The sequence below is a fragment of the Odontesthes bonariensis genome, chromosome 12 (genome assembly GCF_027942865.1).
Source record: "Odontesthes bonariensis isolate fOdoBon6 chromosome 12, fOdoBon6.hap1, whole genome shotgun sequence".
NCBI classification, from domain to species: domain Eukaryota; kingdom Metazoa; phylum Chordata; class Actinopteri; order Atheriniformes; family Atherinopsidae; genus Odontesthes; species Odontesthes bonariensis.
Genome location: NC_134517.1, coordinates 11,883,428 through 11,896,897, shown reverse-complemented (window position 1 = coordinate 11,896,897; position 13,470 = coordinate 11,883,428). Strand labels below are relative to the sequence as shown.

At 40.1% G+C, this 13,470-nt stretch overlaps 1 protein-coding gene across 2 annotated transcripts in view; it reads right to left on the bottom strand.

Moving 5' to 3' along the window:
- Window positions 1-862: 862 nt before the first annotated feature.
- The window catches only part of plekhm3 (pleckstrin homology domain containing, family M, member 3), a 56,126-nt gene continuing 43,518 nt past the window's right edge, over window positions 863-13,470 (bottom strand). For both annotated transcript variants that reach the window (XM_075479097.1, XM_075479098.1), the window contains exons 7-8: window positions 6,810-6,967; window positions 863-3,613 (exon numbers count right to left, since the gene is read on the bottom strand). In XM_075479097.1, coding sequence (XP_075335212.1) covers window positions 3,451-3,613; window positions 6,810-6,967 — 321 coding nt within the window. In that variant the 3' untranslated portion in view covers window positions 863-3,450. The remainder of the gene's footprint in view (window positions 3,614-6,809; window positions 6,968-13,470) is intronic.

Here is a 13,470-nt window from a genome sequence, read left to right as displayed (position 1 = left end):
CTATTGGAAGTAATCAATCTGATCGAGTGGCTATGACATGTGGAGTTCCTCAGGGGTCAGTTCTTGGACCCCTTCTGTTCACCCTATACATGCTGCCTCTGGGTCAAATTCTGAAGAACTCTAAAGTCAACTACCACAGCTATGCAGATGACACACAGATATATCTCGCACTGTCTCCAGATGACTGCAGTCCTATAGAGTCATTGTGCGACTGCTTAGATCAAGTCAAAAAGTGGATGAACCAAAATTTCCTTCAGTTAAATCAAGAAAAAACTGAGGTCATTGTGTTTGGCAACAAAGAGAAGAGGTTTGCTGTCAGTAAACATCTTGCGTCACTGTCTCTAGAAACTAAACACCAAGTCCGGAACCTCGGCGTGCTGATACTCAGACCTGACCTTCAACAATCATATCAAATCAGTCACCAAATCAGCCTTTTATCAACTTAAGAACATATCCAGAATTAAGGGTTTCATGTCCCAAACAGATCAGGAGAAGCTGATTCATGCTTTCATCTCCAGCAGACTTGACTACTGTAATGGTCTTCTGACTGGACTCCCCCAAAAGAGTCTCAAACAGCTGCAGCTCATTCAGAATGCTGCAGCCCGAGTTTTAACCAGAACAAAGAAATCACATCACATCACCCCAGTTCTCAAGTCTTTACATTGGCTCCCGGTCAGATACAGAATAGATTTTAAAGTTCTGCTGCTCGTCTACAAATCACGGAATGGTTTAGGTCCAGAATACATGAATGACATGCTAGCAGAGTATAAACCCAGCAGAGCTCTGAGATCTGCTGACTCAGGTCAGATAGTGGAGCCCAGAGTTCAAACACGGTGAAGCAGCTTTTAGCTGTTATGCTGCACACAACTGGAACAAACTACCAGCAGACCTGAAATCAGCCACAACTGTAAGCACTTTGAAATCCAGGTTAAAAACATTTCTCTTTCGGTGTGCTTATGGTTGAGTTATATTTTTCTTTTTCCCCTCTTCTTTGATTGCTTTAATTTTTATTCTATTTTTTCTTTTTTTCTTTAAATTGCTTGTTTTTATGCTGCTTTATGCTGTTCTTTTAAATGCCTTGTCTTTATGTAAAGCACATTGAGTTGCCTGTGGTATGAAATGCGCTATATAAATAAAGATGCCTTGCCTTGCCTTTTGACATGAAGCTGTATGACATCCCATATTAGCAATATCATTTATGAACATTGACTTACCCCCTGCTGCGTCCTGTGAGCCGAGTTCCAGCTGAGTTTTGGCGCTTTTTTCTCTCCCTTCATATCACTGCGTGCAGCCACCTGCCGATAGCTGCGCCTGTTACGGTGTTTACTGCTCGGAAGCAGGGGAGTGCTCGGTCTGCACTTCGGTCTGCACGGTCTACACAGCAGGCAGTTATACGAAGGGAGAGAAAATAGCGCCAAGCGATGTGAGGTCTGACTTTTTCCTGCATAACGATTTTGTGATGCAAATGTATTACTCTTTTGAACACATATTGTTTTAAGAAGCAAAACGCTTTATTTTTGCGACCCCAGCCAACTAGCCGGACTACCTTCGTCAACGCCAAAACTCGGCTCACAGGACGCAGCGGGGGGTAAGAAAATGTTCATAAATAATATTGCTAATATGGGATGTCATACAGCTTAATGTCAAAAGAGGCGAACTATCCCTTTAATTCCAAAAAAGGGAGCGACTTTGTGTTGTCTGGAAGTATTTTGGCTTTAGAAAAGAAAATGTGAATCAGACCACTATCCTTCGTAAGACATGCAAGCAGGTTCTGTCGAGTAAAGGTGTATCATGTTGAATTTGTCCTAAAACACAAACGTCCTCTGTTCCATGGATGCAGATACAAGAGACTTCAGAAGTGGCGGGACTACAAGCAAATAAAAAACCAGACTGGTACAGTATGGATTTGCCAAGCCTTTTTTTTTTTTTTTTTTTTTTTTTAAATAGCTGTATGCCTCACAGTGGAAGGATGTTACTGATGCTGTAACTTATTGTGAGGCCAAATCCATTTAAAAAAAGTAAACAACAGAAATGTGTAATATCGCCTCTGATATCGTCAAGATATTTTAGAAAAATATCATGATATCATTTTTTGGCAATATTGCCTGCCCATACTCAACAGCAGAATGTGTGGCAGGAGTTTCTGTTGATGGGTTTCTTATGGTTGATGGGTGGGTTCACGCTTTTTTTTTTGTTTTTTTCCAATATTTGTTTGAAAACTGTATTGAATAGGTTATGTTTTAGACTTTTCCTTTTGCTTGCCGTTATCCCTTCTGTCCATACTGGTCATTAAAAGGTACTTGGTAAATTCACGTGATGGGGGACAAATCCTACACTCCTCATTCAGTACAAAAACACAGTAAACTCCACAGTTTCTCAAACCAAGATTAGACTTCAGCTCAGCCAGACAAGAAGAGGATATCTTTAAAAGTTAGTTTCTTTTGGACACAGTTTTATTACTGAGATCTATTCACACAAAAAAAGGAAACAGACTAGAAACTAACTCTTGGAGATATTCTTTTGATTGCTGTTCTTTTTAAACAAAACAACAACAACAACAAAAAAAGGCGGCATTTTGTCCTTTATCACTTGTAAAAATGAATTTTGATGGCTAATAATATTTTTAATGGTAAGTCGTAGAACGGTAAAATATTAAAACCAGCAAAACCTTGTTGTCAATAGGACATTTGATTATTGCTTCCAGATGGACACAAAAAATGTAAACTTCTCCATTAATATTTAAATTTCACTCTGATTGATATGAATGCAAATCGAGAACAGGCGTTATTCTCCATACAGACGAAAACCACCATTTAAAGTTTGTTGCAGCCAACTTTCAAGGCAACGGTGTGTGTTTTATTCTGAAATGTTTCCTCTAGTGCTTTGTAATTTAGTTTGTAAGCAAAGACCAAAAAAAAGTGAACAAAAGCATTTTCAGTTTGCTTAGCAGCAAATCTTGTGCTTTTCGGCTAATAAATTGCCAAATTGGTTACTAATTTTCTGTCCACTGACTAATTGTTCCATTACTAAACATAAGCATGGCTTTAAGAGCAGAAGATTACAATAAACATTTTTCAACTTTTGGTTTGAATTTGTCCTGTTGACAGCTGTGATTCTACGTGTTTAACCCCTGGAATAAGAGACAAGAGAAGGTAAGGATGAAGCTGTGTGAATACAAGTGGTTCGGTCTGTAGAGCCTGACGCAGCAGTTGGTTTCTCCTTGTGCTTTACAGTAGGACGAAGGAGGCTCAGCTCAGGAGTGTGTGTATTGGCAGATGCACACAGAAAAACTCAAACCTGGTGGTGCATCAAAAGTTCCACGTCTGTTATCTGGTTCAAACTGCAATGAGTTCTAACTTGCAAACGCATGTATCAGAAGCATAGGCACCTTGTCCAGCATCGCGGCTCCGCAGTGCACTGTTTGTCACAGCCTCTGCATGCGTGTTGGTCTCAGGTGTCTTGGTAGGGCAGGTGAAAGCACCCGGGGCTGTCGTCATCGGGTGACCAGAAGGACGACGGCCTCTTGTGGTGAAGCTCTCTGCGAACGCAGCGGGGACACGGCTGAGCTTTCTGCCGACACTCTGCGTGGAAAACGGCGCCGCAGCCGTCACACCTGCCAACACAAAGACACAAAGTTCTTCCTATTTAAAATGAAGCTGATCTTATTAGTCTTCACAGACCTGCTTGTCCAGCTGAGGCTGCATTCACACTAACACATTTTTATTTTAGAACAATTCTTTTAGTACATTTACACCTTCCATACGCACAATGACTATAGGAAGCGCTCTGAACCAGTCTGCAGCTGAGTTTCAAGTGAAGCTGCTCTCATTTGCAGATTTTTCTGTTTCTTTTGTAAGACGGCTTAACACATCAGAAATTGTGACTGAAAATGAGACAGATAAGAAAAACCTGTCAACTTGTGGTCATTTAAAGGGATAGTTCGCCTCTTTTGACATGAAGCTGTAGGACATCCCATATTAGCAATATCATTTATGAACATTGACTTACCCCCCGCTGCGTCCTGTGAGCCGAGTTCCAGCCGAGTTTTGGAGTTATATCAATGCGTGCAGCCACCTAGCGATAGCCGCACCCGTTACGGTGTTTACTGCTCGGAAGCAGAGGAGTGCTCGGTCTGCTCTTCGGTCTGCACAGTTTTACATTGGACGCATTGATATCAAGGGAGGCAAAAATAGCGCCAAGCGATGTGAGGTCTGACTTTTTCTAGAGCGACAATTTTGTGATGCAAATGTATTACTCTTTTGAACGCATATTGTTTTGAGAAGCAAGACGCTTTATTTTTTTTTTTATCCCCAGCCAACTAGCCGGACTACCTTCGTCAACCCCAAAACTCAGCTGGAACTCGGCTCACAGGACGCAGCGGGGGGTAAGTCAATGTTCATAAATGATGTTGCTAATATGGGATGTCATACAGCTTCATGTCAAAAGAGGCGAACTATCCCTTTAAGCATTTCCAGAGCTGTTGCTCTGCTCTAATAAAATCCTGACTTTATAACTAGAAACATCATTTGACAAAATCCTCATTTAAGTCACTTGAAGAGAACATCTGTGCAGAATTCAGCTATACTTCGTTCTGGAACTCAATTCCCCTCCTGTACATGTAAACTTGGACATTGGTTCAATTAAACGGCCAGGTTGAATTCCAACTACATTCGACTCAACTCAGAGTTTTATAATTAGTTTCTGATGGGAATAATGTTAAAAACTACAAATGTAAAAAAAAGCATGATTCAAATGCGGCTGTACTAAATCCATGTGGTTGTATTTCCTACACCTTCAGTGTCTGACTAACAAAGCATACAGAGTACAGTAGATACAGCTGTTATCCGTTAACACGTGCTTCACAAATCATAAAACAGCTCAACAACTAGGTGTGCTGGTGCATGTGTGTTCCAGACCACAGCTTATAGTCTTTCAGGAATCGGTCCTAATCAGCTCTTATCTATCTGCTGTCCGTCACTCCCAATTTCAGTGTTGAAGACGAGGTTCTGGTCCGCTGTCGAGAAAATCCCCTCTCACACACAGTCTGCCAACCGGTGTTTCTAACAAACACCAGGCTCATAAATATAACAGCTCAAAATATCACATAGACATTTGTCCCCAGTTTCTAGAGTATAAGGGGGTTAATTCATCTGACTTTACCTCTGCGATATCTGTGCATGCAGAAGGTTTTGGTTTTATTTATGTTATATCTACTTCCATTCAAATACTCCATGGATTAAATCCTAACAAAAATTATTCTATTAATGGGGTTGTTACTGTCGACAATCAACAGATCTTCATGCACTCAATTAAAAGTTTACAGCATATGTTGTGTGCTTTTTCAGACTAGCCAGATCATACTGTGATGTTAGTACCCAAAAACTCAAAGGAAGAGCTTTATAGCTTTAAAGAACTTCATAATGAGTTTCCGATCATGATCAGCCTTCAACTTAGCACTCAACATTAGAAGCTAGGGATTAAGAATCTCAAGACTCAGGCCTGCTGTTGATTCATTTTGGCTCCAAATCCTGTGCTCCAGATAAAACTGTTTCTTTGGGAGCAGTGGGGAAATCCTCCTCTACACACACAGGTCTATGCATGAAATGAAACCTAAATCAGTCACATTTTTAATTGATTTCTGTGGGAAAGTAAATGTTAGAAAGTACAGAAGATTATGCGAGGATCAATTCCATGGATGTATTGTATTAACTGGATAAGGGACAGCAAAATGGCCGCCGTTGATTTCAATGGAGTTACTTGCCTGGCACATACGCCGAAAATGTTTCTGACTTCCGGGATAACTTCCGCGTTATGCGGTGAATAGAGCATGCACAGTATGCGCATACTATGATGCTTTGGGGCCTCCCATCATGCCCCGGGGCGATGAGGACGTGCACGTACGTACACATCCCATTGCAGGTACACAGCTGTGACGTCACGGTGGGAAAGGAAACTTTTCTGGGGCTTTTCTGGCTGTTTTTTGACGGATAAAAAGCCCATGGCTGTGTTCGAAACCGCCTACTTCTCCTACTATTCCTACTAACTTTAACTTTTTTTAAGTTCCCGGATGCATACTAGATTCACCGAAATGTTGGGTATGCATCATGAGGTTACTACTCATACTCAAACTACCCAAGATGCAACGTAACGTGACGTCGCCGATCGCCATTTCCTGTCAAAACGGCAGTTTCAAGCTAGCTACAACGAGGGTAGGTTCACTTCCTGTTTTCAAAACAAAAGCACCAATTGTATCGTAATGGCTTTCCCTATGATAAAAGGCAACGGGTATTTTATTTTGTGAAAATAACCGAAAGTGCGTCACTCACAAATAGCCGGTATTTTGTCAGATTTTCAACACGTTGGGGATCTAAACGACTACTTTCTCGCCTGAAAATGTTTCAAATGTTGCTAAAGTTATATATTTACAGAGTTTATAGCTTAAGCGAAATCAGCTTTTCAGGCCGGCTGATTTCGGCTCGGGCAGGAGTGAAGTACGCTGTGTGTAAACGCTCTGCATACCGTCTGATCGATGAGTATGCCGTTTGCAAGTATGTAGTATGTAGTAGGCGGTTTCGAACACAGCCCATGACTTAAAAATATAGAATACAAAGATTAGTAAATAACAGCAGCTGGAGGCATCCTGTGAACAGATTTACAGGCATCTCTTTTACTATTGCGGTATATGGGGAAAAATGCTTTTTGGGCCACAGGGGATTTTTTGTTACAATAGCACGAGTGGCCACTGGGAAGAAAAATAAATAAATAATCGGCGTGCTGGCTGAGAGGTGGCGCTGGGGTGTGATCTATACCTGCGGGTGGCGTTTTCCTGGAAGGGGTAGATGACCTGTCCATTGTGGCAGAGCTCACAGATGAAACCTTTCTCTCGACACAAACTGCAGCTGAACACATGGGAGCTAGCAAACTTGATCACCTTGGACAGGAAGGGAGCCAGTTTCCCATCAATCACCTGGAGAATGAGAAGGGAGGAAGAATGGGGATACAAAAGGGTGTAAGGGCATGTTCAGTTACAGATAAAGTCTGACATGGGAATCAGACACCTAAGTGAAAACTAGACTCTGGGACCTTCATTTAAATCACTGTCTTAGGCCACTTGAGAAAATGCTTTTAATTCTACCAGAGCCACAACAGCTAATTTGTTCCATGAAAAACAAACATAGAATTTACTTACCAACTAACCACTGCTAATAATTCAAGTATCAGTTTGGACAAGCCCAAAACTTCGCTGTGTCCCTGCACTGAGACAGTAGCTCAATACAGAGGCGCACGCACACAAAGTTGGATTGCATTTAAGAAATGTCACAAAAAGTCAGACTAACAACGGACAGTTAAACATACTCTAAGCACTTGGCACTATTTCCCTCTTCAGTACAAAATGATGTTGCTTTCAATGTGCCTTTAACAAGTCTGAACTCAAAATCAAGTCATTTTCAACTCAAAGATAAACAAAGAGAGCTTTGGTGTTCTACTTTTAAGGCTGTGTGTCAATGACTCAGCAATCTCGACCTCTTATGGAGTTTTCTCTAATTTTTCTTACTCGTCGGAGATCAGAAATGAGGAGTTCTCTGTTGACAAATGCAGCATGAAATAAGGAAAGGAAAGAAGAACTGCAGCCAGATATTTACAGATAATTTCACAGAAGTTATGTCTTTTAACAATAATCATCAACAAAACACTGTGGGAAGCTCATGTGTTGGTAGATTTAATATCATATCACATGATATCATATCATATAAGCCTGCGAAAAATTAGAAATGAGGATGGGATTAAGACTAAGAAAGAGTAGGACAGGCTTTGGTTTGGAGATGGAAGGAATCCTAAGAAGAAATGAAGGACGACAGTAAATGAGGTGAACGTCTTTAAATGGCAATGCTTGGCGAGTTCCTTAAAGAGGTAGGATGTAGGAGACAGGCAGTGGGGGGTGAAGCCGTATTGTTGAATAGACTGTGGATGACTGCACAGAGAAACGGAAACTCAATATGTTTCAGTAGCTTTGTTGTGTCATGTCAGTAAGACAGACAGATTTATGAGCATAAGAAGACCTGCACATGTCTGACAGGAATAGAGAAAGAAACCAAAAAACGGAGCATAACGCTGAAGAAACAGTGGCAGAGGTACAATAAACAAGAGATCTTGAGAGAGAAGCAAGAGCCTGTATTCAGATACAAGTGGTTCCACCTGGCAGAGCTCTGGACCTCCCAATTATAACCTCCTTCATGCTGTTTGTTAGATGACAAGAGGGCAAGAGGAGGACTGGAGATAGAAAGGAGGAAGAAACTACACACACACACACACACACACACACACACACACACACATAGATGAAACATAGCACATTAAGGTATACTGATCATGTTCGCATTAAATCATGCAGTAAGTTTACCTTGCTACCATAAACTCAGACATCGCAGTAACACACTCAAACAAACAATATGTAACAACAAATGATCATGACACTGATATTCTGGCAAAATATGACACTAAAACAGGATCCGCTTTAAGTCTGCTCTCAGAAAAACAAGTGGAAGGTTCTTGATACAATGCATGTCCTCTGAAGGGCCTCTGCAAAAGCTCCTGAAAGGGACTGCTCAAACTGGGCCGGACATGATGTTACACTGTGTGCGTTACCGAAAGCCAAGGGTAATTGACAGTGAATCTGTGCATCCACATGAGACGTTTTCAGGTGTGGGGTTTTTTTGGAAGGGATCAGACCTAGACACATGAGCTAGGTTTCCACGGCTGGTTTTGATTCACTTTTAGAAAATGTGAAAGACGACAGTAAAAATCCTCTATTGACGCTCACTCGTTCAAGGTGGTTTTTGCCCGTTTCAAAAAAGACTTGATGCACATCAGAGGAAACAGAAAAAGCTTGGGGATTGTCATCTGTTGTGGGAAAACTATAAACGATGTGTCTCACCAGCTGTTTCTGGTCCGAGCTGACAAGCAGTAAACTCATGTGACTGACCAGAGTTTTACCAGATAGAATATAATATCCAGGATATTCCAAGAGATAAAAGTTATTTCTGTGGATGTCCACTACAGTTGTTTTTTTTTACTTCTAAAGGTTTGTTTCTGGTGAGGAAAACTCTCCTTCTACTAAATTGCAACCACTAGCAATGTGGAACATCCCACCATCCTCTGGCATCACTACACTTTAACCCTTTACCGGGCAAGTGACCATATTTGGTAACTTCTGCGGACATCCAAAATGGCGCCACTGTGGTTCTTCACGAGCTCTTAGAATCATATGGGTGTCACCCAACCAAGCAGCAGGGATCAAGCTTTGTTGCAGAAAGCATAATCGTCATGTTCAACCAATCAGAGAAGGCTTGCGACGCTCCAAACTTCAGTGTTCCTCTGAAATCCGAAAAGTACCGTTTTGCTGCTCCGTCTCCTCCCACACTTACGGTCCTAACTCAAAAGGACCGTAAGTTGATGAAACGCACCCATTATATAGTTCAGTAGTTGTGCTAAATAATGACGTGTTGTTTGTGTCTGACTTCACGAAATCAGTGAAATTATGGTATGAACATTTTTTTTAATATACCCCGATCAGGTAAAAATAAACAGAATTAATTAATTGTCTATATTTAGACATACGTCCGAATCGTCTAGCAAGACATACTCTGGGCTTTGTTTTACAAAACTGATATTATAACTTAAGATATTGTTTAACAATATTGCCAAAAGCTTGTATTACATTATAACAGTAAATGTAACCCACAAGCTCTAAATAGTGAACATGGATGATTTTGATCAGTTTTATGACCTTATAACAGTAGCAATATAGCTACATTGGATATGTGTAATGCTATTCAAGTATATAACCTATTATTATCATTAATAATAATAATAATAATAATAAAAAGAAGAAGAAGCGTAACAATAATATCACTTTTTTTGCAGATTTGTACAGAGTACAGACCTTAAAAAGAAATTTAAAAAAATATATAGTTAAGATGTTTTTAGAAAAAGTGACATTTAAATATTTGTCCATCTGTACTGGATCAAAGCACTCTTCCTGCAAGCTTTCCTGTGAGCGTTTTTCAACTTGGCTGCAGCAGTTTAGTGAGATCTGAATCTTTTTTCAGATCTACAGAAGAAAAACTGAAAAGTACCAAAATTGTGCCTTATGGAATATGAGAGAACATACTCAGTTGAGCACTGATAATAAATGTTTTAAGGTGGCAGACAGGTTTGGCGTTGGTGGAGGGGGACACGTATATCTAAGCTGGCCTGCTCAGTCCGGTTCAGCCCAGTCCACATGATGAATGACTCTCCTGATGAGGGCTGACAGGCTCAGTAATTAGGGCCCACTATAATTGGACTGGGCAGAGTCAAACGAGTGGCAGCACCACTCTGGTGACTGACTGGTTCTTTGGAGGGATGACGGGAAAGGAGGAGGAAAGCACGCACACAAACATGAATGGATGGATGGAGAGTGACAGAAGTAAATAGGTGAAAGGGGGACAAAGTAATATGACGAAAACAAGTAAATTAAATCCAGCTTCTTGCATGGGTATGAAGCCTGGATGCAGATTTTCATCAAAAAGCTCAATAAAAAAAAAATGGTTTAAAGCTGGTTTTTATCACATTCAGTTCTCAAAGGACAAATATTGTTAGCTTGGTTTTTCAAAAATTCCAATTTCCCTGATGTTACTGCTAATATAAATATTCATAATTCAGACCACAGCTTCCAATATGAACATGACAACAACCAAATATTGATGATTGGCAATACAGTGGCTGTTCAGGATTCCTGACTGAGATTCAGTGCTGATTGATTTCCGTCTCCAGAAAAGCCGGAACATGGATTCCTTGACAAATCCAGAGAAATCACAAAATAAGCTGAAGAGCTTTTGCTCAGATTATAAACCCCTTCCTCAGCTTTCACTTGTAAGTAAGGAATAAACGAGAAAGGAAAAAAAAAATATATATATAAAAATATAATAGGTGAGGAGGGTTTTCAAGTAGACATAGTTTATTTTTCCTCAAAGAATGTCTGCTTTATGGATTGCATGTTTTAGGATTCAACATTGCTTTAATGGTACTTTTTTATTAAAGCGGACATGGTGCGAGTCATCATGTTTATTTTTTTTTAACTCCATTGTTAATCTTGCCATGAAACTGATGGGTTCCACTCAAGCTGAGCCAATACGATATAATAAAGTGGAATCACTGCTTATTGAACAGAGAAAAAAATATCAGCAGTGAGCGTGACAATGCATCTGCAGCAATACTGAAGTCCTGCACACAACATCATAACGTTCTCAGATGTGGTTTAGAAATCTGCACATGCAATTTACAATTTTGTGGATATGAACGGAAAAATGCAAACCAGGGATTTCTCCTCTGTGCAGATGGATTATTTACTGTGAATTTACACTTCCCTCTTTATTTTCTTCTATCTCCTGTTGTGATTATTTTTAGAAGATACTCAAAACTTTTAGCATCTAAAGCCTGTCTAACCACTGTACACACACGCATACCCATGTCTAAGTGTTTTCGGTATCCTTTTTCAGCTTCTCACATCCCCTTTACATGTAACTATAATATTTTCTGCCTCAAACATCAGTGTTGTCTTTGTTACAGGTGCAGTTTACCAATTCTTCAGTTGAGGCACCAACAAAAGTGCAAGTCTATAGACTGTCATTCATCCAGGTCATGGGTTATATAAGAACTGAAGACAATTAGAGCTCAGTTTCGTGAATATATTTAACCTGATTTTGAAAAAGATTATTTTGAAGAAAAGCTTTTTAGTTCGAGTGGGCTGGAATCTGCAAAGAGGATTTTTAAATTTGGAGTTCGGTTCGTGTTTTCTGATAATTCCTGGATTTTTTTAATTGGAAGGGCTGCCCAAAATTTTTTGAGTAGGTACAACCCAATAAGTACAACCCACTTATTGACACAATAAGTGTGTCAATGTGGACTTCTAAATGAAAAGGCTTCTGAAAGGCTAAATGAAATTTGATAATAAAAAAACTGATTATTTTGAGAAAATAATATTGAATTCAACAGTAAAATGGGTGCAAAAAACAACAGCAGCCATGTTAATAAACTATGTGGATGAACAGAACAAATATTCAATCAGCCCACAGAACAACTCTCCATCTGTATTCACATCTTTGACCCTCTTTCCCTCTAAAAACCTTCCAAAACATACACACACTTTCCAGCTCTTCTCCCTGCATCCATCTGCTTAAACTCTTCCCCCTCCAGTTCAACCTCTTTTTCTGCAGCACGCAGAGTCTTTGTGCTCCAAAATCTCCTAATCCCCTAAAACTGCTGTTTAACAGCCGTTAGCCTGCTCTCGTGTCTCTAACACACACACACACACACACACACACCCCAGGGTGAACTCAGTTTGTTAAAGACCGACACATGCACAGACAAAAACCTGATGGATGTTTGATGTCAGTGTGTCTGCCCTGCTATCGTACCTGGTGGTTCCTCAAGTCACGTCCATGTGAGCACATTTATGCAGAGATGTTTTGTATTACCAACAACTTCTTTATAGATAATAGTAATAATAATAATAAAAACCTACGCGATCAAATATGAAAAAGAAAGTACATGCTCTTTCAATTCTCCAGTTTAATTGATCAGAACACAATTCTAAAAACATTGCCTGGTCCTGACTAGTACTTAAAATTATGTAATGAAAGCCTGATGACTGAAAGCAACACGTGACATATGTGTGTTGTTATCAGTTTAATAATAAAAAAATTAAAAAAACTTTTGTGTGTGAAAAACTAAGTACACCACATGACTCAATTGCTTGTAGAACCACCTTTGGCAGCAATGACTTGAAGTAATAATGTTCTGTATGAAGTTATCTGTCTCTTACATTGCTGTGGAGGAATTTTGGTCCACTCTTCTTTCCTTTTCGGTTCATTGAGGTCTGTGGACATTCCTTTATGTACAGCTCTCTTCAGGTTTGCCATAGCATTTCACTCAGGTTGAGGTCTGGACTTTGACTTTGACACTTTGCTGCTGTGCTTGAGGTCATAAGCCCATTGCATGAGCCAATTCTAGTCAAGCTTTAGCTGTGAGACAGATGGCCTTACATTTGACTCTAGAATACTTTGGTATACAGAGGGGTTAATGGTTGACTCAATAACTGCAAGGTGTCAAGATCTTGTGGCAGCAAAACAAGCCCAAATCATCAGCCTCCCACCACCATGCTTGATTGTTGGTATGAGGTGTTTGTGCTAATATGCTGTGTTTAGTTTTCTCCAAACATGGTGCTTTGCATTATGACCAAACATCTCCACTTTGGTGTCGTCTGTCCAAAGGACATTATTCCAGAGGTCTTGTGGTTTGTTCAGAACCATCTTTGCTAACCTAAGCTGTGCTGCCATGTTCTTTTTAGAGGAGACTTTCTTCTGCATCTCTAACAAGATATATTTGTTCAGTCAATTGTATTGTCATGAACTTTAAGAATTGACATGC